This window comes from Canis lupus, chromosome 20 (genome assembly GCF_011100685.1).
Source record: "Canis lupus familiaris isolate Mischka breed German Shepherd chromosome 20, alternate assembly UU_Cfam_GSD_1.0, whole genome shotgun sequence".
Lineage (NCBI taxonomy): Eukaryota > Metazoa > Chordata > Mammalia > Carnivora > Canidae > Canis > Canis lupus.
In genome coordinates this window covers 8600033-8626115 of record NC_049241.1, presented here as the reverse complement: position 1 = coordinate 8626115, position 26083 = coordinate 8600033, and the positions used below count along the sequence as shown (strand labels likewise).

The 26083-nt window shown below is 49.2% G+C and overlaps 1 protein-coding gene across 5 annotated transcripts in view; it reads left to right on the top strand.

Annotated features, from left to right (window-relative positions):
* The window catches only part of MTMR14 (myotubularin related protein 14), a 46515-nt gene extending 20995 nt beyond the window's left edge, over window positions 1-25520 (top strand). For 2 of the 5 annotated variants that reach the window (XM_038565738.1, XM_038565737.1), the window contains exons 8-19: window positions 2143-2213; window positions 2828-2902; window positions 8569-8635; window positions 9873-9958; window positions 10239-10315; window positions 10580-10616; window positions 12862-12932; window positions 13683-13741; window positions 13915-14053; window positions 14776-14952; window positions 21912-22067; window positions 24913-25520. In XM_038565738.1, the coding sequence (XP_038421666.1) occupies window positions 2143-2213; window positions 2828-2902; window positions 8569-8635; window positions 9873-9958; window positions 10239-10315; window positions 10580-10616; window positions 12862-12932; window positions 13683-13741; window positions 13915-14053; window positions 14776-14952; window positions 21912-22067; window positions 24913-25096 (1199 nt within the window). In that variant the 3' untranslated portion in view covers window positions 25097-25520. The remainder of the gene's footprint in view (window positions 1-2142; window positions 2214-2827; window positions 2903-8568; window positions 8636-9872; window positions 9959-10238; window positions 10316-10579; window positions 10617-12861; window positions 12933-13682; window positions 13742-13914; window positions 14054-14775; window positions 14953-21911; window positions 22068-24912) is intronic. The other 3 variants (XM_038565741.1, XM_038565740.1, XM_038565739.1) reach the window with 3 other exon arrangements.
* Window positions 25521-26083: the final 563 nt, after the last annotated feature.

Genomic DNA, 26083 nt, shown 5'->3' with positions numbered 1-26083 from the left:
ACTGGCCCTTGGGCGGGAGAAGTATTCTGAGAGCACTTCCTTCAGCACACCAAAATAGACTGAAGACTCAGCTGCACAAGTCTGATTGGTTTTTCTCCTTGAGCAAGTGGTTGTTCTCACCCCCACTTTTGGTCCCATCCCTCTTGTCTCTCAGCAGATTCAGGAGGCTCTTCAGGTAATAAATGTCAGGCATTGCCGTAGGTACTGAATCTATTTTAATTTTGTCCATTTCTCCAAGAAATTGCCTCCGCATCACAGGCCAGCTGGATCAGTCCAGAGTCTGCAGTTTTGATCTGAGCAGGTCAAGTTTGAGAAAACAATCCTTCAGAGGAGCTCTCTGAGAGATAATTGGTGGCATTTCTAAACCTGGGCTCATGCCTAGGGCCTCTGTCTGATACTTATATTTTTTCTTTCTGCCAGTGAGGCACCTTAGAATAGACTGGAGTGTGAGAGCTGAGGATAGTTTCCTGATTTCTCAATCAGCAGCAAGGCCTGAGGGATTAGTGTGCAGAAGTGTATAGGGGGTGGAAGCCAAGGATACAGGACATGGTCTGGGTCTCCAGATCTTCCTCTCTGAAGGAACCTTTCCTATCTTCCCTGGGATGACCTCATACAGGAACCTGGCCCAAGAGTAGCTGGGAAAGTTCCATGTAAATTTTTTTGGCCTGTTGCCACCTCCACAGAATTCAGACAGCTGTTGTATTGCCTTTGGGTAGGGATATCACCAGACTTGGACCTGTGGTTAAAGTCCTGTACCCTCCAAAATTTGTATTGGTTCTAGTTGAGGAAGTGAGAATAACTTTGAGAAGCTACCTTGAAGTGCCTTCTCCACTCTCGAAGCCATGGCAGCCCCAGAATGCTCACTGTGCTGTAGTATATGAGCAAGCCCATTCTCTCTGAGCCAAGCAGTTGACTAAGTTGCAGGGCTGGCCTTGTGGGTTCTTCCTGCAGCAGCAACATTGTGATAATAAACCCTATTATTTTTTTGGTTTGGTTTGGTTTGGGGGTTTTTTGTTTTTTTTTTTTTTTTGTTGTTGTTGTTGTTGTTTTTCTTAATTTTATTTTTAAAATTTTTTAAATTTAAATTCAACTTGCCAACATATAGAACACCCAGCGCTCATGCCCTCAAATTAAACTCTATTATTTATAATATTAATGGCTTTCATTTGAAAGCCATCTGTACCAGTGCTTCCTAGGTGTTTTATTTATTTTTTTAGTATTTTATTTATTCATGAGAATCACAGAGAGAGAGGCAGAGACATAGGCAGAGGGAGAAGCACGCTCCCTGTGAAGAGCCCAATGTGGGACTTGATCCCAGGACCCCAGGATCATGACCTGAGCCACAGGCAGACGCTCAACCACTGAGCCACCCAGGCATCCCTTGCTAGGTGTTTTATATGTATTGTTTCATTTTTAACCATTTTATAAATGAGAAAAATCAAGGTTTAGAGAAGGTAAACTGTTTGTAGTCACAGAGCTAAGTGAAAGGCTGGATTTGAAGCTAAGAATGTTGCTGAAGTCCCTTCTTTCCTCTGTTCCTCTCTATCCCTGAAGGCCTACCCTGGCAGAGTTTCTTATAGTTTTAGAGAGTGATATAGAAAAGTACCTCTCAACCAGGTTTGTTGGAGATGGAAATGTCTCTTGAGCACCTGTCATGTTTTAGGCACTATCTGTGGTCTTTTCCAATATGTCACTGGAGGTCTGTGAGGTTGGTGTTAGGAGGGAGAATGGTTCTCGGTTAACTAGTTAAGTGGCTGAGAAAAGTGCTGCCAGCGCTCAGACTGTAAACCATGCTTTGTTTGCTGGCTGTTGGCGCTTCAGGGACATGTAGGACAAAGGGATCTGAAATCAGGGAGAGGTGACCAGTAACCACTGAGCCCAGATGGAGAGAGACACAAAGAGGTGTGCAGGTAGGCAATACCTCATCAGGAAGCCTTGTAACTAGAAACCTAAGGAGCACTGGAGACTCGTCCCCTAGCTCCTGCCTGCCCATGCTCGTCCACCCGTGGCAGCTGTGGTCTCCTAGGAGGCCCATCGGGATGGAGAAGTGCGTCAGCTGGTGGCCCCTTGGTCAGCACTCCCAGGCATCGCAGGAAACTGGGCTAGCAAAGGTGGTGTCTTAACTTGGCCCTTCTTTTCCAGGCTGTGAATTTTTCAAGGAATATAAGGATCGGGATTACATGGCAGAAGGGCTCATTTTTAACTGGAAGCAGGTACGAGCAGTAACATTCATCAGCTTGGGTCCTAATATTTCTTTGCAAAGGGCGACCATGGAGAATAGCTTGCCTTCTCTTTGGGGAAAACAACTACCTTTTCCTTTCTCTTTTCTCCCATGGATGAGTATCATTATTTTCCTTCCTCTTTTCTTTGTATGTACATGTTTAAGTTCCCCTATATACTTTCCTCTCCCCTTTTAATTTATCCATGTCTTCACAGGATTTTTCAGGGATAATTAATTAGGAAATATCCTTCCTCTGTGCTTTACCATCTGGGTAAAAAGTCGGGCCAACATTCTGTTCCTTTCCCAGTCGGCAGGAGCAGGCCACAGGAGCCTGCTGGATGCTGAATACAGATTTGTCACGTTTGTCTCAGCAGCAAACACTAGGAAAGCCCACTGAAAAACTGCACTTGGAAGCAGTATCTGGCCTCTTTGATTTTAAAACTGTCACTGTCAGGGTAGCACAGGCATCTGGCCCGGAGACAGCATGTACTGTGGAGGGATGTCCTGCCTGCCTGTGGTAATCACAGCTTCAGGGTCATGACATGCCCTGTCACCATGGCTTCTCCTAGTGGCCACTGCATCTCACAAGTGTCTTTCTGCCTCCAGGACTACGTTGATGCCCCACTCAGCATCCCTGATTTCCTGACTTGCTCTCTGAACATTGACTGGAGCCAGTATCAGGTGAGGGGCCTGACTCAAGCAGAGCAGGATAAGGGATGGGTGGAGGGGATCCCTGGTGCCTGCCCCACAAGTCCTTCATGCAGGTACCAAAAAGTCTGGCTCATGCCCTCTGACCTCTCACAGCCTAGGAAAGGAGCTGCTTATCCATTTAACTCTCTCCTGATTTGCTTTTGGCCCAGAAAATCAAAGCTTTCTGATCATGACTCACTCAAAGATTTACATCCACCAGCAGGTTCTGTTTCCAGAGGACCTCATGGAGTCTGCTTTTCCAGCTCTGGGCTTTAGTGACTTTTTTTCATTTTTCCTTTTAAATGCATCTGCCAGAGGAAGTATAGAGCTCTGTCTGACCTCGTTTGATTATAGAAACTTTAAAATTATTTCCATTGCACTCCTCTCCCCTCTCACCCTGGAAGGGGCCCCAGTCTTACTGGATGGATCCATCTCTGTACTATGCTTAGCCCAGTGTAGAAATCAAAAGGCCATCAGCAGTTTCCTTGCCACTTGCTTCATCCAGGATAAGCAGCCTTGCTCTCTCCACTGCCTTCCCCATGTCCATTCCTTCTGCCTGGCTGCCGCTTCTCATCTCATCTCATCTAGCTGATACACAGCTTTTAGGATTCGGCTCTAGTGTCTACAAAGGAACCCGTGATGCATCTCCTCTCCCCTGTCCCCAGAGGATTAGGTGCCTGTGTCTGCATTCCCATTTACCCTGGGAATTACCTGTCGTGGAATTTTCCACTGAGCTGTAGCCACTAATGTCGGGATCTGCCACTCCATCTCTGGTAGACAGCTCCAGGAGGACGGGGAACCACAGCTTGTGCAGCCCCAGCACAGAAACTGGCACGGAGCCTAGAGCTGGAAAGGCCACACCAGTGAATGCCTAGGAAACATCCTGTTTCCCTCTCTTTTTTTGCCACAGGGTCTGGACAGTTCCCCATCCAGCCTTGAGGTCTCCCTCTGTCAGAGAGGCCAGACTCACCTATTAGGCAGCTTTGTAGGCTTTGTCATCCTGGTCTGTAAGTGGTCTGTAAAGGGAGAGGCTGTGCTTATCCTTTTTTTTTTTTTTTTTTTTTAAGATTTTATTTATTCATGGGAGACACAGGCCGAGGGAGAAGCAGGCTCCCCACAGGGATCATGACCTGAGTCAAAGGCAGAGGCTCAACCACTAAGCCATCCAGGTGCCCCTGTGCTTATCTTTTACACCCAGTCCCTGATTACAAAGGAGATACTATTTGAAAGAGTTCAAGTGGTATCAGGTGTTCTTGATGCAGGTGTTTCTACAAGAGGGAACTTTAGGAAGAAGAGCAGACTAGTTTTTTGTTGTGCCCAAAAGCCTGGAGAAGGAGTGGGTTGGAGGACCCTATTTCCTGGTCTCAAGTGCTAGGCAGTACCTAGACAGATTGAGTGGAAAACCTGCAGGTTTCCTTCTTGATTTCTTGATTTGTCATATGCAGAGGCGTCAAATGGGCCCTACCGCAGCCAGTCTTCTTCTTCTTTCTGGCACCATTCTTCTTCTTCCTTCTTCCTTCTTCCTTCTTCTTCTTCTTCTTCTTTCTTCTTCTTTTTTTTTAGATTTATGTGTTTATTTTAGAGAGAGAGTGTGTGTAAGCCAAATAAGGTACAAATAGAAATAGGGGTTTATTTTTTTTTATTTTTATTTTCTTTTTTAATTTATTTATGATAGAGAGAGAGAGAGAGGCAGAGACATAGGCAGAGGGAGAAGCAGGCTGCATGCAACAGGAGCCCGATGTGGGATTCGATCCCGGGTCTCCAGGATCGCGCCCTGGGCCAAAGGCAGGCACCAAACCGCTGTGCCACCCAGGGATCCCTAGAAATAGGGGTTTAATGTGTTGACGTTGCCTAGGATGTATGTCTCTTTAGGAAGGAGCCTTGTACATAGGAGGAGTTCTGCTTAGTAGATCAAGGCTATGGATCTAGGCCCCTAGATCTAGCTCTACCTAGATCTAGTTTGCTCAACCCTTCTCTCAAGGCTTTGTGGTTTTGAGCAAGTGGCCTCGCTTTCCTCTAAAAGTGGAGTTGACGACACCTATTTCAGAATTGTGGCAAGGTTCAAGTATGATCACAGTATGAAAGTGGCCTCTTAACTGAAATGTCAGAACAATTTTAATGATAATTAAGAAGTAGGCTGCTAGCCTTTTGACTCAAGGGAGTGAACACTAATAAAACTCTAGGCACAAAAGTAGGAGGGCAGGGCATCTTCCCTCTCCAGTATTGCTCAGCCCCTTGGTCTCACTGGGCCTCATACCATCCTCTCCTCAGCCAGGTGTGGCCTCTGCCTTGTCAGCCCCTTCAGCACAAGTGTCTAGGACTCCATTACTCCTCCTTACCTCCCCAGGTGACCTCATCTATTGTCCATTCTGTTAGCCCACTGCTATGTCACCTGACCTGGGATTCTGAGCCATGTCTTTCTTGGGGAGCCATGTCTACATCACCTCTTACGAGTGTCCCTTCATGCAAGCACCTTAAACTCAAGCTGTCTGAAATGGAGTTGGCCATAACCCAGGACACCCCAGGCCTTCAACCATTTACCCAGATGCTCAAAGTCAAAATGTGGGTTTTTCTCCTCCCACATCCATTGTCAGTTCCCATCAGTTCTCTAAGTCTCTGCCCCTGGTGAAACTCTCTAGATCTTCTTGCTTCCATTTCCTGTACTGGCATAATCCAAGCCACTGTCATCTGAGTGGATCTCATCTGAATGGGGGCCTCATTGAGGGAGACCAGGAAATAGTAAACACGAAGTATTTGAGTGGGGCCTAGTAGATAGGAATACTGAAATGATAGAACAAGATCACCACTGTCACCTCTTCCTTAGAATTCACCACTGACTTTCCCGTTTTCCTCAGAGTACAGTCCACCGACCCTCAGTGGGCCACTCTGCTCCACACAGTCCAGCCTTGACCTTGTGACTAGCTGTCCTTTCCCTCTTCCTATCTAGCCACACTGACCTCCTCTCAGCCCCTTGGGGATGAATGCTCTCCAGGTGTGCACATGCTTTTCTCTCTGCCAGAAAAAACTTGTCTCCTTTGCCTACCCTCTTACATGGATGTCACTATCTTCAGGAAGCTTCCCTACTGGTCCCCGTGGATCATACTAGGCTCAGCTCACCAAGTACATGATCCTGCAGGGTCCCACAGGTCTCCTTTGATTAAGCACATCTGTAGAAGTTCCCTTTGCCTTCCCTTTCCTACAGCCCTGTTAGGGAGCTGGGGCTACCCTGGATGCTGCTGTTTACCAGGGCCAGGTTCTCCGTGATGTTCACAAGTGCAGGAGCACTTTTGGCAGTATATGTATGGATGTTGCTGCCTTCCATGTAACTGGATGGAATTCCTTAGAGGTCTGCTCATTTTTTCTGTGCCATAAGACCCCTTCCAGTGGCTGCTTCTCCAGCTGGCCTCTGACCATGAACAGTCAGAGGAGTAATGTTCTACAGGTGCCTTCTAGTCCCAAAGCACTAGGCCTTGTAGATGCAGAGATTCTAGGACAGCCTCTACCCTCACTAGGAAAAGAGGCAGCAACATAATCATCACCAGGGTAGTAGAGGTATCGACCAGTGGCTACTGAAGACTCAGTAGAAGATAATGGGGGCTGGGCCTTTGAAGGGTGAGTAAGAGTTTGCCAGCCGTGGGGAAGAGTACTCCAAGCATAGACATATAAGTGGTGGCATGGTGCTGAGCTCTGCCCCTAGAGACTTTAATGGAGCACGTAGGAAGGAAGAATTAATGCTGAGCTTAGATTTTAGTGCATTTCTCTGGTCCTCCTCACATTCTGCAGGCCCCTCAAACTTTAGTTTCATAGTCTGCTATTAGAGAAGTCCCTACAACATATCGTGTGACTACAAACGTGAATCTCACAGTCTGACAGGGCCGGATTCTGCCCTAGGTCAGGGTAGCTAATGACTTTGGGCCTCTCCCAACCCCAAGCTTGCCAGCCTGCGGTTCCTACCCCAGCACTGGGCACACTGAATCTACTGCCTCTCCCCTGGTCCTTGCTTCCCCTTCCAGTTGCCACCTTGGTTATTGGAGCTCTGCAGGTCACAGCCCTTGGTCACTTGCTGCCCTCTCCTGGCTACTGCAGCCTTTCCCCGGCTTACCTGACCTCTGTTTCCTTTGTGCTGCTGCAGGGCTCCTGCCTTCTCTCCTACCTCCCTCCTGCTTTTCCTCACCTTCAAAAATCACAGCTCAGAGGAAATCCATTGGCAATGGTGTGTATGACAGGTTGAGCCAGATGAGTGACGAGACCCCTGAGCTACTACGGGTAATGGCTTTATTAGTGCAGTGCTGCAGCAGCTGTCTCCAGAGCTGCTGGAAGTAGGTCAGAGCTCTCCAGGGGCTGTGAGAGGGTCAGGTAAATGAGCCTGTTTTAAATTCCTGGGAAAACCATGCCAATTACAGGTGCCATGTTCAACCCTCCCCCAGGAAATGCTCTCTTACTAGCACCCGCTGCCCGCTCCACACAGCCCCAGAACATTGATAAGCAGTTGTTTAGGAAGCTGTCCTCAGCTGGGGAGAATGAGGCCTCAGAACTGGGTCAGGCCCTTCCATGGAATTCTAGATTTCAGTAGACTGTTTCTTAGACCATCTGGCCTAGACCTTTTGCTTGGGCTAGAGCGGAAGTTCCATGCTTTTTGTAGTTTTTCTTATTTTTCATCTTCCCTATCACAGACCTCCTGTTTTAAAAAGATTTTGTCCGCCAATCAGACTGCACTTAGCATTCATCAAAAGACAAAGTATACAGGGGCACCTGGGTGTTGCAGTTAGTTGAGTATCCAATTCTTGGTTTCCGCTCAAGTTGTGATCTCAGGGTCATGAAATTGAGCCCCGCATGGGGCTCAGCACTTGGGATTCTCTCTCTCTCTCCCTCTGCTTCTCCCACTTGTGCACTCACTCTCCCTCTCTCTGTCTCTAAAGTAAGTAAATCAATCCTTAAAAAAAAAAAAAAAATAGGGGTCCCTGGGTGGCTCAGCGGTTTGGCGCCTGCCTTTGGCCCAGGGCATGATCCTGGAGTCCTGGGATCGAGTCCCACATCAGGCTCCCTGCAGGGAGCCTGCTTCTCTCTCTGCCTGTGTCTCTGCCTCTCTTTCTGTGTCTCTCATGAATAAATGAATAAAATCTTTTAAAATAAATAAATAAAATAAAAATAAAGACAGAGTACGCAGTGAAATAGCAGGAAAAAGTGACTAAAACATAGTTGATAAGAAGGTTGAAGGTTTGATATTTTCTGTGATGTTATAGTAAATGAAAGAATGGCTCTTTCTATTTGGCACCAGTGGTCACAGGCTCAAGGCTTTTTGTTTGCTTCTGTCAACTACCTAGACAGCCATGCTGGGAGCCCAGGGTTTAGAGGAGGCTAATGTGTGGCTGCTGCTGCTGGGTGTAGGGCTATGAGTTGCCTGGCCCCTGTATGGCTTCCTACTCCTCACCATCACATTATATTAGAATACAGGATAAGGGTGGCCCACAGGGAGAGGTGGGGGGAGCTCTTGGAGTGGGGTGAAATCTCAGATTATCTGGGATTTGGGGCCTATGGCCTATGACCAAGATCCTTGGGAATTTGTTGCCGCAAAATAACTCTTTGATTTTATTTTTTAAAGTTCTCAATCTGAGTTAAATATCGATTCCTAGACACCTTTTACTGTTCTTCAACAGAGTTGGGACCTGGTGCAACAAACACAAAACTACCTGAAACTGCTGCTTTCCATAATTAATAGCGATGGTGAGTCTGCCTCTGCTGAGCCCTCAAGCCATTGGACCTCTGGGTATTCCCAGGCCTTAATACCATGAATATGTTTTTTGGGATTCACACACCTACCTTTTGCTTTATAGAAGAAGGAGGTAGGGATTTCTCTTGTCCATTGGTAGCTTTATTTCACATCCTCAAAACTTTGGAAAACAAAATTGTGAGCAGCTCATTACCATCTGAACTATGCATGGGGTTTTACACTAGATCAGCTAACCTTCGACCATCAGTGTTGTGTATGGGGCCAGAATTGCCTCTTCTAATTCAGAAAGATGGAGAAAATCAGTTCTGGTTTCTTATCAGGCACATAAAAAAGTCCCTAGAGGGCCTGTTCTCTGGATAGTACTCTAGCTGCCTTGGCTGTTTTGATTGGATGGGCTCATCCTGCCCAGTGTCTGTAGGTTAGACTAAGTGGATATCAGTCAAGACTTCTGTGTGCTGTGGGGTTGCCCTTGCTTAAACAAGTGGAATGTATTAGCTTATATAACCAAGAAAGCTCCAGAGCAGACCCAGGTGCCTAAGAAATGTCACAAAGAATTATTTTTCATACCTCCTTGTTTTTCATACCTACTGTCTGGTTAGCTTCATGCTGGTAACCATTCTTGTTTTCTGCCATCCTATCTCCCCCAGAAAAGGGGGAGAGTCTCTGTTCCAGAGCTCATGCTCATTGACTCAGTTTGGGTCAAGTGCCCATCCTTGAACCAGGTACTATGGTCAACTCTACAAAAAAGTCACATGCCTACATCTGGAGTTAAATAGTGGTTCTCTTCTGGAGAAGTGGGTGTTATTAGGAACTAGAGGAAGGCTACTAGCATTTGGTGGGTGTTAGCCAAGAATCCAGATGTCCTGCAGTTCCTGGGACAGCCCTGCACAGTGAATTGCCTTGCCAAAAATACTTGTAGGGACCCCTGATGAATGCTGGGTGGGGATATGCAGGTCAGCCCCACCTAAATTACCGGGGCAGTACTGCTTTCCTAGAAGTACCTAGAAAGGTAGCCAGAAGAAAGAAGAAATACTGTGTACAGAGACAAGTGCCTGTCACCCCCCCTTCCTGGGACTAGGTTGGAGAAGAATCTTGGGGAGGCCGACCAGGAAGAGGGAGACTAGGGATGGTATGGCTCTCTGACACCAAGCCAGGGTGATGGCATATCCTCTTCTCATGCATCCATATTTGCTTTTCTTCTGGGTTTCCTGTTATGTGGTTCCTGAGTAGATGACAGCGGGCTGCTGGTACACTGTATCTCAGGCTGGGATCGGACCCCCCTCTTCATCTCTCTCCTACGCCTTTCCTTGTGGGCTGTGAGTATGGATGGGCTGGGTGATGGGGTCAAGGAGCTTGCTGAGGACATCTACTAAAATTTACTCTCTGAGAGCATTAAGACTGTCTCCAGAAATTAGAGTTTTGGAGGGAGGGACCCTAAGTGTTCAGAGCAAGTGTTAGGTTTAACACTGTTTTGGGGACTGTTGGGCAGCCTAGTTGTCACTGGGCCTGTGGTTGCTGTTCAGCTCCTGGGACAAGGCGTGGGCTTTGTCATGGCTGGAATCATCTTTCTAAGCACGTCTCTTTGGTCTCTTCCAGGATGGACTTATCCACACATCCCTAAAGCCTGCTGAGATCCTCTACCTAACTGTGGCCTATGACTGGTTCCTCTTTGGGTAAGCCTTCGGGAAGTGGCAGGTTATTGGGTGGGCACGATGCCTTGGGAGCCATGTTTCTGTGTGTCTGTGGATGTGGTGGTTCCTATGACAGGGTAACAGGTGAAGGCGGTCCCACCTCCTTGGGAAAGACTGAAGGTGGTTGTCAGGCCCCACCTGAGATTGTGGTGCCAAAGCCGTGGACTGTCCCTGTCACTCCAGTCCCCCTTTGCCCTGCCATCTTGGGGCGTGGCTTGCTTTGACCTCCTCGCCTTCTTGTTTCAGGCACATGTTGGTAGATCGGCTCAGCAAAGGAGAGGAGGTGGGTACTGTGAGCAAATGCCAGGGCTCTGAGAACAACAGCATGATGTTCTGTTTGGTGTCCATACATAGAGGGCAGTTCCTTGCCCAGTGCATGTGGGCATCAGGCAGCATGGCCATTAAAGCACCAGCACAGTAGCCCCCATTCTGAGCCCCCATTCCTCTCCTGTGCAGTAGAGAGAACATTTGCCCACATGGCTGCAATGACCTCCATCTGTCAGTCCTCTTCCCCTGGCCTTTGCTGCCATCTTTCTCACAGGTGACCTTGTTTTCTGTAGTTATGGAACCAAAATACAAGCCTTTTCCTGGGCTCCTCAGCCATGTAGCTACAACCCAGAGGCTCTTCTGTCTCTCTCTCCTGTTCACACCCATTCAGCAACTTTTAAGCCCCAGGGCCAGCCGAGCAAGCAGGGTCCTGCCCGGCTGCTCACCACCAGCCCAGACAAACCCAGCCCAGGCACAGCCAGCTGGGCCCCAGGGTCTCCTTACTCTGGGCACTGTCCCTCCTTACTCTCTCTGCCCTTTCTACACCCCATCCTTCTCTGCTTTCTGCAGTCTTTGCCTCTTTGGCATGCTTATTTTTCAGCCTCTTTTCCCTGCACGCAGACCTGGAGTCAGACCTGAGTTTGAACCCTGCTGTCCCACCTATTACCTGATGACCTTGAGTAATGTGATTAACCTTGAGTCTCCTGGTGTTGATCGTGCTGCTTCACAAAGAGAATGAGTCCAGGCGCCCAGCGTGGGAGCTGTCACACAGCATTAGTACTTTCTTTTCTGCCCCCTGTGTAGCCCCCCTCTTTTCCTGAAGCATCTTTCTTACTCTCCTGAGGCTGCCTTCTTTCCAAGCATCTTATCTTGTGCCTCCTTCTTTTGTTCCTCCCTCTCAATGGCTCCTCTCCCTTTCTAAATCTCTTCCTCTGAGTGCTTATCGCATCTGCCAGGGCTGCAGAGCTCATAAGCCTGTTCCTCAGAGGCCTCCATGAACTCTGTCAGAGGCAGTGACTTTGGCATTGAAATCAGCCCGTAAAGCCCCTTTGCAGCCTCTCATTTTGAGACTGACTGGCACTCCAGAACATTCTGCCCTCCACACCATTTCCCCCACCCTCAGAGCAAGCCAGATCCTGCCTTCAGAAACTGGACAGAGGATGAGGCCGAGGCCAGTGTGGTCTGGATTCAGACCCTGGCCATCTCTCAGCATAAGCAAAAAGGGTGTCCTCAGCTGGGAGGGTTGTTTTTCAGGATGTGAGCTTTTCTCTTACCCCACCAGACATTCTAGACGCTGATGCTTTAAAACAAAACAGAGGTCTGTTAAACGGTACTCTGTCCTCCTACCCAGCCCTTGAGATTCACAGCACACTGGCATATTAAAGACTAAAGAGTCTGTGGTAAAGACACCTATTTAGTTTTATGTAACCCAACATTTTCATAGTAACCTAACCTGGGCACCCTCCCCTTTTTTTGGCGGGGAGCGGTGTTTGTGTGGGGAAATCATATGGGGCCCTGGGATACCATGTGGGTGTTTATCCAAGTAAGCGTTTGATGGACCACACCTTTCAGAATCACTGGGGAGTTTATTTAAAAACTGCAGAGACTGCCTTACGTGCACTTCATGGGGTCCATTTCACTAGGACACTGGCTGGAAGGGAGGAGAGTTTGCTGGTGGCGGTGAGTTGCAGCTAGAAGTCAGGAGCGGCCTCCTGCCTCTGTCCACCTCAGACTCTAAGCCAGACTGTGGCTGCCCCTCCAACATGGTTCTTTTGAGCTACTCTTTCTGGGTGTTCCTCCTACAAAATCTGATCCCTTTCCCTTCCTTTATGTTTCTGCAGTGTCCATTAATCTCCTCACCCCCAAATAATCTCTCTCCCAGCTGTTCTTCCCAGTTAGCCTCTCTCCTTGGGGTTCTTAGAAGAGGCTGAGGAGAAAAGCTGCATTCTCTTTATCCTTTTCAGTGGCTTGAGAACACCATGTTGAATTTGAAGACGTTTTAAAAACTCACTGGCTTACTCTAGTACATTCCCTTCCTTCTTTGCCCTAGCCCAGGCACATCTACCCTACCTGCAAAGCCCACTCTCACCCATTTATACCATTTTTAGAGCAGCATATCCAGCAGGAACCCTGAGACAGGGCTCTTGTCCACCAGGGGCTGATGAGGTGGCTGTCTGCCCTCTCCTGGGAGCTCAGCCACCTAGATTCCTCTCCTTGGAGAAAGCTGTCTTCTCATGTATGCTGCTTTTTGGTTTCTTCAGATTTTCTTCTTCTGCTTCAATTTTTTGAAGCATATCATCTCTGAGGAATTCTCTGCTCTGAGGACACAGAGGTGAGGAGAGACCTGTTTTCTCATACTGGGCAGGACACTCTGGGAAGAGTAGGCAGGGTGTCACTTACCGTCTGATTCCCTGCATGCTTGGCAAGTTGGCCTTTCGTCCCTGCTTCCCCTCTGAGGCCAGGGTGGGAATCCCTGGTGAGAGCCAATGGGAAAGAGGCTCTCCTGCCTGGGAGGCAGAGCTGGGGCCAGCCTGTAGTTAGAGTAACAGAGAGGCTATGGGGCAAAGGAATGGTCTCTGGTGACGAGGAAAGCAGGGCATGCTGCTGCAAGGAAAAGCCAACCTAAGGACAGGAGGACCCCAACACCCCACACTAAGCTGAGGTAGCTGATTCTTCCACCTGCCCTTTGCTGGGCCACTGCAGAGGTTATGTCTGCATCTCTATGCAGCCCACCACCATGGACCAGAGTCTCCCTCCAGCCTGGGAAACATAGGAGTCTTGCCTGGCAGTTGCCTTACAAGCACTGTGAGAGTTGGTGTCTTTGAATTTCACTTGCCTTCCAAATCTAAGCTCTAGGTAATGTTGGGCCAGATTGAACTCTGAGGGGCCAAGGCAAAAGGGAGGAGTCAGGCTTTCCTGGCCTTTCAGAAGCGGCCTACATTTCTCAGCACTCTAGGTAGGACTGGTCTCATTGATTTGCCAGTGAATTGGAGCTTCTCAGGCAGGTAGCATGCTGGGCGTGGGAACGACAAAGAAGACCCCAGCCCAGAATATAATTCACTATTCTGGTGTCTGTTCACAGGAGGAAGAGTTTGCCAGCCCGGGATGCAGGCTTCACTCTGGAAGATATCTGTATGCTGAGTGAGTTACAGGCCTCAGCACATTCCCCTTCCTCTGTGCATCGTTCTGAATATAGACCACAGAGGAGCTGTTTGTTCTAGACACTTCTCTCTCAGGCTGTATGGTGTGGAAGAACTAGGGGACCAGTAGTGTGAGAAGATAATGTGCTGACCAATGGCACTTGCTTCTTTCAGGACGAAAGGACCGAGGCAGCACCACCAGCCTTGGCAGCGACTTCTCTTTGGTCATGGAGAGCTCCCCAGGAGCTGCCGGGAGTTTCACCTATGAGGCCGTGGAGCTGCTCCCTGCAGGAGCACAGACTCAGGCATCTTGGTGAGGGGCCAGGCTGGAACTAAGCTTGCTCACCGCTGTGGTCCAGGGCCACCAGCTCCAGGGAGGCCCAGGAACAAAGGGGCCCCCCGACAGTAGGGCTGAGAGCACAGCTCCATGCCCTGCTGTCTTTCCTAGACCTCAGAGGCAGCCATCTGGTTGGTGAGGGGCACTGTCCGTGGTGGCTCAGGAACATAAAGGGCTGGGGCTCCCTGTGGGATGAAGAAAGAAGGCACAGGGCTGGCAGACAGGGCTGGGTGAGGGGAGGCTGGTGTAAAAGAGACTCTGTAGGGGAGCTCCCTTATGTCATTTGGCTGGGAGGTGGGGGGCCGGTTAGAAAAAAGAAAACAAGTGAGTACAAAATGATGATTCTGAATTGAGATCTTGTTTGAGGGTGAACTCCTGAGAATCTGATGACTCTGTCTCTAGACAAATAACTCAAACTTTTGTATAACATTTGGACGGAGGGGCAGTTACCAAGCTGTTAAGAAACTAGCATATACTCTGAGGCTAGTAGGCCAGCATTATTTGGATGTTCCACTCCCTCTATGAAGACCCAATCCTTGCTGCTCATGGCTGAGCCTGAGGGAACGCTAATGTATAACCATCCCCATGTGGCATTTTCCTGGTAGAGGTAAGGACTGGGCCCTGACATTTGGTAAAAGTGGGCAGAGTGCTTGCCCAGAGTGGCCCCTTGACGCACAGCCCTATTCTTTATACTGCAGGAGGAAGAGCCACTCATCCTCTCCACAGAGCGTGTTCTGGAACCGGCCACAGCCCTCAGAGGACCGCCTGCCTTCCCACCAAGGGCTGGGGGAAGCCAAGTCTTCCAGCTCCTCATCCTCGAACCATTCTGACTTTTTCAGGATGGGTAGCAGTCCCCTGGAGGTCCCCAAGCCCAGGTGAGGAGCTCCAAAGCCCCTAATGGTAGAAGCAGTTAGCCCTCCCCTCTTAATAAGCTTGGAGATGTGGTTCCAGCCCCTAAGCTGCTGTCTTAGGGTGGTCTTGGGACAGAGTTCCTTGGCATGCGGCCTGGTGGGCAGTGTACCCAGGAGGCAGAAGGATTTGACAAGCTTGCAGGCCTACCCATTTGGAGGATGGGTTAATGTTTGGGTAAGAGCTGGTTTATAGAATGATTTGAGACTCCTTCCAGAGCCTTAGCAGATGGAGAATCTAGAAGGTGTACTGATTGTAGTGTGATGGGCAGGGTCAGGGCTGCCTCTCCTTTTGCCTTTGGTGGGTCTCAGCCCCCATGACCCTCACATTCTGCTTAAAGAGATGGATCTAGGTTCTCAAATTCCATGTCTGAATTGGAGGGGCAGCAAAGAGAACAGATGGAGAGCTGGGCTAGATGTAAATGGCTTGGACGAACCTTGGGAGACTCTACACCTGAAGAGTACTCAGCCAGATTGTACGGGTGTGGCCAGAGTGTGCTGTGGGAATAACATTTTCTAGAAGAGATTAAGGCTGAGCAGTGGGTAGGGGTTTAGAATTGAGAGATGGTCTGGCACTTGGGGAAAGCATTTCCTGGCTGACCCCATACCACTTTTTCCATGTCATATCCACAGGAAAGAATCCTGTGAATTGCTTTGTTTTCTAAAGTCTTGAGAACGTCTGGGCCTTCTGGAGAGAACATAGCAGTGTGTGACTTAAGAGGTCCTTGATAAATTCCAAGGAGAAAGGGGCTTTTAGCATAAAGAGCATAAGCCTTGGAGTCTACCCCAGATTTGAGCCCAGCTCTGAAACCTACTGCTCCAGAAGTTTCAGATCTTTTCTTTGTAGCAGGCCTGTTAACAGTGAGGAAACTGAGCCCCCAAGTCCTGAGCATATTACAGGGAAAGACCTAAAACTTCTGCAGCCCTCCTCCTATCCCCATCCTCTGGCTCTTCTCCATGGGCAAAAAGCAGGCAATGGAGGAAGAGCACCCTCCCCATGCGGCAAAGCAGATCAGCTGTAGGCCGGGAGGAGCTCCATGGAGTGCACTGACCAGACGAGTCCGGTGTGCTCCCCTCTGAAGGTGAGCCCTTCAACCTGGAGTGCTGAAGTGTCTGCCAGTGGTGTAGCCGAGCCTTCTAAACACAGACCGTGACTCCTCCGACCACACAGGAGGTTTGGAGAAGATAGCTGAACAGAGGTGGTGCCAGGCAGACCAGTCCACGTGGCTGTGCTCGCTCCTGTTCCCTGTGTGCGCCCACTGCCATGCCACCTTTGTCTGCACGCCTGGCTTTCCTCAGGGCTGCCCCGGGGCTGTGGCAGCACAGCATAACCCTCGCACTTCTGGCCTGGAACTCTTGCTCGTTGTCCCCACCTCCCTTCCTGCCTGTGCAGCATTGCTGGACAGCTGGGCAGGAGACCGGAAGAGCCCTCCTAATCTTCTCGGGTCCTGCTCTCTTAACTGCTCGGGGCTCCCCCGCTGAGGCAGCACTCCATCACCTCTTCACACACCCCATCTTTTTATTACTGCCCCCTTCCTGCTGGGTGGGAGGCAGTCTCAGCAGCGGTTCTCTGCCTGCACTGGTGGCTCAGACTCTTACGGTTGGCCCAGGAGAGCAACAAGGCCCTTCCCTAAGGAGGGGGGGTGGGGGAGGGTGCGGGTGTCCTTGGGCCTTTCAGTCCTTTGTGCTTGGCCTGGTCGAGGCTGGGAATAGCTGGGCCCAAATGGGCCACAAGGCCTTGGAGAGGCGTGGGCTGGGCTGCTTTGAAGTGTTTGGCTCTGCCAGTCTATTCTGGGAATGGCCACTTGGAGCCCGGCTGGTCTGGCCAGGCAGCAAGGTTCTGGACTGGGCGCCTGTTTGCCAGAGGTTTTGAAAGACTAGATTATTCGGATTTGGAGCATTCTAATTATGTATTTTCATTAAAATTAAAATTAATTTAGTCTCTTTTATCTTAAAGTGCCTGAGGGATCCCTGCCTCTCTTAGGTAACAACAGCCAATCAGCTTTTTAATGCAGCAGAAGGGAACAGTATGGAAAGAAACGCTTTAGTAAAGCTATCTGTGACAGCTGAAATTCCCCTCATAATGTGAATGCTTTGGGTTTCAAATGCTCCAAGTTCTATAAGCATATGTTCTTAAAGCAGGACTTCCCTATGAAAGGAGTCTGTAAAGCTTTGTTCAAAGTTAAGAAGTAGGTGTTGGGCTGGGAAGAAAGTTCTGTGGGGTGGTAGTTCTTAGCCAGTCCCAACCCCATACTCCTCTCTGAGAAGACACCGGTGACTTTTTGCATTATTATCTGCCACTGCAACAGTTTCTGATGGAGCTGCATTTCTGTACCATTGTTAAATCTCTCACCAACTACAGGGCTGGGGGCTGGGACTAGGCAGGGCCAATGCTCTGAGCTCACCAGCCCCCTAAGGTCCTGGTTGGTAAGTGGCTCAGCCACTTGGTCTCTGCTCCAGAGTCAGACATCTTTAAGGGTGGGGGGTTGCTAGCACAGCACCGTCCATGCCTGAGGAGGGATGGTGCCACCACTGAGCCCAGCTTGAAGCCAAGCTGCCTAAGGAGCAGATTAACTTGGCTGAGGGACACCCAGCAGCCTGGTTGAATAGCCAAGTAGAAACATAGGAACCAACTCCCGTTGCCCAGCTAGCTCTTCTTGCGCCATCTTCCAGCACATACCAACTGCTCATTATAAGCAGCGAGCTCTGTCCTGGGCTGTGTTTAATGATGCAGAAAACCAGATTGATTTCTGTAACACATAGGGTTCCTGTCCCATGTTTGACATTGTCTTGCATGGGATCATAGCTTGTTACCAAGGATGAGTGGTAAGAAGTCTAAATGCATTGCCAGAAAGGACACTTAGAGCCCTAAAATATTTCTTGGGCTGCTGCAGGAATGCAGAGGTTCTCTCCCTCTTTCTATCTTTTTCTCTCTCCCTCTTCATCCCTCCATATCTCCCCCCCACATACACACACACATCAATGTTTAAAGTCCAGGCTGCAGAAAACTGATGTATGGATTTTTTGTTTTTTTCAAATGTGGTAAGAAATCCTGTCTTAACCATCTCTGAAGTCAATTGCTCTGTGAGTTCAGGACCTTGTTGAACTGAAGGATTCTTCCCTAAAGCCCCAATCCTGGAAGCAGTCACTTAGGCAGAGGCTATGGGACCATCACCTAGAGGTTTGGGGGTTCGGCAGGGAATAAGTGTAGATTAGAGGTGACATTTAGGCCCCGTCAAAGTTTGGGATTTTAGATCATGGCTCAGACATTCATTCCTTGCATGTCCTTCAGACATGTCACTTGATGACTTTGAGTTTCTGTTTTCTTATCTGTGTAAACCTCTGAGGCAACTCCCAGGTTCTTCCTAGTTGTGCGCCTTCAAGCTTTCTGTGCCAGCCTCAGTTCAGGTGCTTCCAGATGCAATTAACAAAAAAAAAAAAAAAAATCTTAACAGGTTTAAACAATCAAGGAAAACTGGTGGTTCTTATGGAAAAGTCCAGTGGAGAATGTGACCTTCAGGTGTAGTCTGATCAAGGCTCCAATGCCATTTTCCTGTGGTTCTTTCCCCTTGCCGCCTCCCATGTACTAGCTCTGCCCTCTGGCCAGCTTCCCTAATGGTAAACAGCCACTCCTGGGACATGCTGCTTCCTTTCTCACATCCAGGAATCACATGAGGACCTCTTTTCCTTATGATAAATTATCAACTCTGTGCTTTATTCCAGTTGAAAATTATGTGCCAACCCCTGAAGCCCCTACTGTCCCTTATCCAGAAGGAAGATCAGTGTATTATGAGGCTAGTTTGGGCTGAGTTTCAGTCTCAGCTTTGCCCCTCCTAGCTGTGAGACTTGGAAAAATCACTTCCTTCCTGGGCTCAATTTTTTCATTCCACCTTTAAAGATCAAGTAATGATTCTGGCTTCCATACGTTTGGGTTTAAATAAGATCATAGAACTAAGTATCTGGCATATAGCAAATACTCATTCTTTCCACAAAAGCTCAGTAAACTGTGGTTGTGAAGGATCTGTCCTTATTCACATATCTGAGGGCAAATGGGCCATGTCAGGGCACTAGGCAGCTAGGTAAAAGGCCAGGCTAGGCACCTCAGGGCAGACTTGTTTATTCTTGCCTCAGCTGTGTGGGTTGGGCCAGCTCTGCTTGTATGGTATTCTTGTACCTCCTTCCACAAAGGACTATCTAAAAGATAACTTGCCTGAGTCCTGCCTACTCTGGGTGTCTGGGGGGAAAGTGGGAGTTGCAGCTCTTTGGTGCTATAAAGACGGGCCTAGGCTGTATCCAGACAACGGAGTGAAATGTTGCCAAAAACCCAGTCTCCTGGGCAGAAGTGTGATCCCCCTGAGATCCAGGCATATGGACAGGTGACCTTGGAAGCATCATCGGCTCCGCAGTTCTCCAATTTGAGCATAGTTTGGCCCCATATTCCCTCTGGCCCTGTAGGTAGATTAGAGGAGCTAGAACTTGGACCTCTTTTTTTTTTTTTTTTCCTGCTTTGTGCTTGAGTAAAGATGCAGGACTGAAGAGTATGGGGTCTTAATAAAGCTGATGAAGTCATCTGTGTACTGAGACTGCAAAGTTTTCCTTCTTTCATTAGGCAGGTACAGGTACTACTTCTGGGGACTGTCTGCTTTCACCTTTAGGTGTCCCCTCCAGCCAGCTGATCCAGACTGGCACTTAGGAGCACCTCTCTGCTTAGCATAGCCCCCTGATCTCAAACCTAGGAGCTGAACAATTGCTCTGCAATCCTTTCTTTGACAAAAGCCTCAAGTAGGAAGATTTGTTTGTAGCCTATGTGTTCACTCTTGTAAAACAGGCAAAGGATGGTTGCTTGCTGAGATGGCTTTCTATCCCCTGGGATCATATACTGTTGCTGTCTATATTGCCTACTTCACTCCACAGCTATCCCCTCGCTACTCCAAATGTGGTTCTTGCCTGGTGGTGCTAACTGCTGGACACTGGGGAAGCAAAGTGACTAGCTTAAGGGGACCGGGAATCCTCGCATTCCATCTTTCTGTCATTTTTCCATTGGTAGTCTGAGTCTGATTGCCTGGGGAGTGCCAGGTGGTGGCATAAGAAACCTCCATGTTCCCAGCCCCAGGAGTGCCCCCATCCTACTCAGCATCCCTTCCATTCCCTCCTCACTCTAGTGTTTAGCAATTGTTTTCCTACAGACTGCTAAAACTGGAAGAGGAAATCTGTGCTTAAAATTTGAACAGTAGATGAGATTTGTGGCACCAGGCTGACCTCAGTGGAGTTATACTGACTGAAGACCCAGCACAACCTGGAGGAAGCATAGGGAAACTACCAGACTGTGGCGTGTGGTTTGCCCTCTCCTGGGCAGCTGTCTCTTTGTTACAGACTGCTTGAGTCCTACCAAGTTTCTCCATCTAGAAATAAGGAAACCCTGTTTTGTGGAGCATGAGGGGCTTCCACCAGGTAGCAAACCATGTTCTTCTCTCATCCCTGATGTTTCTGTCACACACCTTCCAGAGTTTAGCAGGAATGATGAATGTGGAAGTCTCTATGTTGCAGGGGGTTCCTATTCATGGCAGCTTTAACGTAGAAAACCATCTGTTATCTCTGGTCTCAAGGTGGTTCTGTTGTAGGACAAATCCATAATCAAACTTGGCTTTAAAAATCTCTTCTTGCACTCAGTGGCTGTGGGACCTTGAGTAAGCATCTTCACCTGTCTGGACTGCCATTTCTTGGTCTCAAGATAAGGATGGCTAAAGATTACCTGAGACGCACTACCTGGCCAGAGCATCACTCAGGTGGCAGTTGCTTGAGAATGAGGCTGGGATGGCCACTTATGAGGGCTGTTGCCTCAAACTAGGAGATGTTGATGCCAGCTAACTAGGTGGGCCAACGCCAGCAAATGCCTTTCTCTGTTTCCCACCCCCTATACCACTACTGATGCTTCTGTCTGCTCCTGGGTCCCTACAGAAACACTTTCTGCTATTCTTGAATTAAAGAATAAAGGGTTAAACAAAGATGATGTCTCTCTGGAGATGGAGACCTGGGGTAGCTGATGAAAGGGCCTTGTGTGCGGTCTTCCCATTTCCTCCCTTCCTTCCCGACCCCCACTGGGTGGGCTGTTGCCCTGAGACCATAGAGAGAGGTTAGCTGTCCGTGAGAAGGTGGTAGCAGCAGTAGATTCCCAATGCAACACTCTTCTCCCTGCACCACCCAAACCTCCATCTGAAAAAGGCCTGATGAAGCTGTCAAGTTGCCTGCCTGAATCATCCCCACCCTCTGGGCATAGCTAGTGAGTTTGCTGGGTTGATGCTTGTGAATACAAACTACGGCTCCTGGAAGGTGCTGCAGAGAAAGCATGGAGGGGTGTGCCTCAGGGCGCTCATCACCTCACTCTTCAATCTAGGTCACCACCCTCCACTGTCCCCAAGAAGCTTGTTCTCCCATTGCTCTGATAAGACTTCATTGGACCCTGAGTTCTGGCTTCCCCACCCTGCCAATCTGCATGCTGGGGGAATATGAGGTGATCCTGCCTCCCTGGTTCCTGGGGCATCCAGCCTTGCTCCCCTCCTTTTGGTGCTGTTGAGATTGGACTTGCTATGTCAGCCACAGGGCAGGCATCCCCTGACCTGAGGCTTTGGTTGCTGGCTCCCCTCTTCTCATTCTGCTTTGCTCTTCTTTTGCTTCTGTAAGTCTTTGCACAAAGCATTGTCCTCACACCTGAGCCTGCCTTATGGTCTATACTCTTCTTTCTCAATCACAACCTATCCAGCTGATTTTGTACTTTTGAAGAAAGTGGTTTACAGAAGCTCTACCAACAGAACCTTGTGGCTATGGTCCAGGACCATCATAGCCCCACCCCCATCCCTCCAGGGCCTCCCCTGTCAGGCATATGACTGACTGTGCATCATCTTCCCTCTCTCTCCTCTCTGCCCCAGATCAGTGGACCATCCCCTGCCCGGATCCTCTCTCTCCACAGACTTTGGCAGCTGGCAGATGGTAACAGGCTGTGGCAGTATTCAGGAACGGGCTGTCCTGCACACAGACTCCTCTCTCCCTTTCAGCTTCCCGGATGAGCTCCCTAACAGTTGTCTGTAAGTGTCTTGCTTGAGAAGACAGGATGCTCCCCTGCCCATATCAGAAGCTGGTGAGCAATCAAGAGTGTTGGTTAGGAGTGAGGCAGCAGCTGGCCCTGGATCCTTGCCCTTCCCCAGTGTCTCAGCTAAGTATATACCTCACTGTTCCTGGACTCCTGAGGTATGAAAGAGGCATTATGGGCTGCTCTGTAAGTGTGTTGCACTGTGTGTTCACTCTCCAGAGCCTCCAAAATTCGTCCACAGGTGCCTTGGGGCACACCCTGAGGGAAAGCTGGCTGGACTGTAACTATAGAAGGTTCTATTTCTGTCTGAGGCTCTGCCTGACATGAGAATCCTTTGAAATCAGAACAGTGGGGTAGTGAAAGTAGGTGTATGGTGGAGACCAGAGCTGGATTGGAGCTAGGTTAATTCAAGGGCTGTGCTGCTCCTAGTAAAACCAAGGGTTCTTTGCCATCCTCTTTCCCCTTTTGTCTGCTGCATTTGCCTCTGGTCAGGAAAGAAAATTGGATGGGGATACTAAATCCCAAAGCCTATAAAATCCTCTCACTTCAAGGCTCCATTACTGAGCTTCCAACTCTTAAATAGTGTGTCCGCTTGAGTGGCTGCCTCTGTGGCAGCCCCCTGCCCCCTGCCTGCTTTACTGCTTCATGGATGTCAAGCAGTAGAGCTTCTAGTGGCCTGCCCCTCCCCATGATGGGTTGAATGAACCTCAGGTGCTGGGGATTCATCATCACCACCAGAATTTGGCTCATACCCACCAGGGCTGACAGGTAGGTCAGAGGCATGTTGCCATAGGCTGTTAAGAAGGATTCTCTGCTGAGGGCAGACAGAGCCTGCACCTTGGGGTTCCAGGATGGCGTAAGCCCAGGAGCCATCTCTGGAGGAAGCAGACATCTTCGCCCCTGCTTGATAGCACCCCCTCACTTAACTGGCATTAACCACTGAAATAGGCAACTCCAGCCCCAGGTCCTACAGTTTATACCTTGGGCAGCTCTCTTGAGCTCCTAGCCAACCCTCAAGATCTGGGTGGTTGCCAGAAGAAGGCTAGGTTCTGTGTGTTCTCATGGCCTCCAAAATTGCAGTTGTAGGTGTGGGGTCAGGGTTGATTCCTCCTGAGATCATACGGTATGTGGATTTGGTGCTTGGGCTTTGTTATCAGAGAAATTTAGTCAAACTCCTAGCTGTCTGCTTACCAGCTACATCTTAGGATGTTAGCCCTGACCTCTCTGAGCCTGCTAGTTCATCTGTCCAGAGGGAATGGCACTAGAATATCTCTGCCTGCCTACCCCTTGCCTGCTGTGTATCCTTAAGTGGATCACATATCCTCTCTGGGCTCCAGTTTTCTTTGTCTCTAAAAGATCTCTCCCTCTTTTGCCTCCCAGAAATAAGGGACAGTGAGAATGCACACGTTTGGACCTTTGGATATTCCCTGTGAATACAAACTACCACTCTGAATTTCTCCTGGTTATATGCTGTAAGGAAAAGCTAAAGAAGAACACACGGCCTCTAGCCTCTGTGAAACCTAGTTTAGAGAATAAAGAAGATCTAGGACCACATGTCTCCCCCAAATGCCAAGAAAGACTTTGTTCATGGTGTTGCAGGAATCAAGCATCAGCTCTATTTTCCTAGAGCTGCTGCCAAGCTGCTTGACTTTCCTTCACCCTAGAACCTGCCGCTTCTCTGTCTCTCTCCCACACTTAGTCACCCACTCATACATACCACTCGCACCAGTCTACATTCCCTATGTCTGTTCTCCCCATACATACCCCAGGACTGTCGTTTATCCTCCTATCTCCATCTGTTCCCTCCAGGCCCTGGGGTACAGTCATTTGGGTTTGGGAATTGGAGACATTGCTGTTACTTCTGACAAATTCCTGGGAGGGATCATATAGAGATTGGTCTCTTGGGGGAAATTTTGGTGTAAGTTAGTGGTCAGGGCTAGTTTTGATTTTTCAGGTGGATGGGAACATGAGGGCTCGTGTCGTATAGATCTGTGATCCCTGGAGAAAGCCCTCCAGGGAACAGTTAGGGTGAACACCATATGAATTCCTGACCTTTCCTCTGATTCCATGTCCCTCCCACCCCTAGACTGCATACCTTTTAGTCCATAGGTTGAATGTGGCTGGTACCTTAGGCCTCTTCTATTAAAGACCTTTCAAAGTGTCAAATAGCCTCATGGAATTCTTTGATAAGCCTCAGTTTTCATGCACTTCTCCTCCCTGCCATTTTTTTCACTTGTTCCCCTTCTTGACTTGTATTTCCAGGACAAGGAGAGAGGAGGGGCTTCCTGTCTTCCACCTGTGATCAGTGTCTGTAGAGGCCAGGGAACAAAAAGCAATAGAATCAGAACAGGAATCCTGCTAGCTACTTGCTTAGGGAACACAGCAAGTGAAGATGTAGCCAGAGCCTCAGGGGTTTCCAGTTGAGGACTCTGGCCTCTCTAGAACATTGACAAGAACTTCCTTGCAGGATGCTCCAGGTCCTGGCCTGAAGAAGGCTGAGGCCTTTGGTCAGCCAAAGCTTGATGCCTCATCTTGTGGTCTCTCCTTAAGTCTCAGATTTGTGCCTCAGTGCAAACCTCCCCCCTGCTCACCTTGCCCTTCCCATTAAAATATGCTGCTTCTAGGTAGGAGCAGTAACCTGAGAGCTGAGAGGAGTGGTTCTTGAGGGGAACAGGACAAGTGTTTGGGGCCTGAACCACTGGGGTAGTATGGCCACAGGACATGTGCTGGCCTGTGCTAACAAAGGCAGAAGAATAGGTAGTATGGTGTGAGGATAAGGATGTTGGATCCTGCCCCAGGGTAATACATTAATTCTCCCTCCTTTCCTTCCCCCCTCATAGGCTTGCAGCCCTAAGTGAGCGGGAGACTCGGCTGCAGGAAGTACGCTCAACTTTCTTGGCCGCATACAGTAGCACAGTGGGGCTTCGAGCAGCAGCCCCCAGTCCCTCTGGTGCCATTGGAGGCCTACTGGAGCAGTTTGTCCGTGGTGTTGGACTCCGGGGCACCAGCAGCAGCACCTTATGAAGTAGCCAGCCCACAACAATTTCCTGCTCCTCTCACCTGAGCCCTGAGTGGAATCAAAGCCATGCCTGGACAAGGGGTGCTTCAAGATAGGAGGGAAATCTTCTCACTCCTCCTTCTCCATCATGCACATGGCAGCCCCAAAGCTAAGCAGGGCTAAGGACGGGGTTCCCCAACCCCCAGCTTCCTGACTGGTGACCACCACCCCTCTTGTCATTGCCTTTCACCCACCCTAGTCTTTGTTGGGATTCCCATCAATTCTCAGAACTGTGTGGGTTTTCCCAAGTCCCTGGGGCCTTGTGGGGGCTGAGACCTCATGAAAGACTCCCCTCTTCCCATTCTTGTTTCCTGGAGAGGAGGGATCCACCTGCACTGAGAATGAGACCGTTTGACACAGATCACAAAATAAAAATCTTTTTGAACAACTGCTCTCTTGCATCATTTGGTTGCTCTCTTTGTGGAGTTATTTGGAAGGTTCTTACTGTTCTTCCTTGTGCTGGAAGGGGTTGAGGTAAGGGTCAGATAAAGCAGAAAGACAACTGAAGACTGGGTTGTGTCTTTTAACATGACAGTCTCAGACAGGGACATGCAGCCACAGGCTGTCAGTGGGCCCTAGTCACCTAGGAACCTATTTATCCACACAGATTCCCAGGGCTGCCTGAAATTTAGACTTGGGGTTGCTGAGATCTTCATTTAGCTAGGAATGGGCAGGGGGTGGGGGTATCCTTCATTTTAAACAAGTTCTGCAGACAGCTCAGTCCTGGTACAGGTGACTCACAGCCCCTGCCTTATGGAGCCCTGCCTTTGGTGGAGGGATTGACTTCTGGGACTTTAAAGGCAGTAATTGGCATGGAGAGAATGGACCTGGCTGACTACCACCCTCATCTGCAGTGTGACCTAGATAGAGGAGATTGCATCCTCACAGTATGTCTGCATCTCTAACACCATGAAGTCAGAGTTCAAAGACATGGGCAGAGGGCTTTCCAGAAT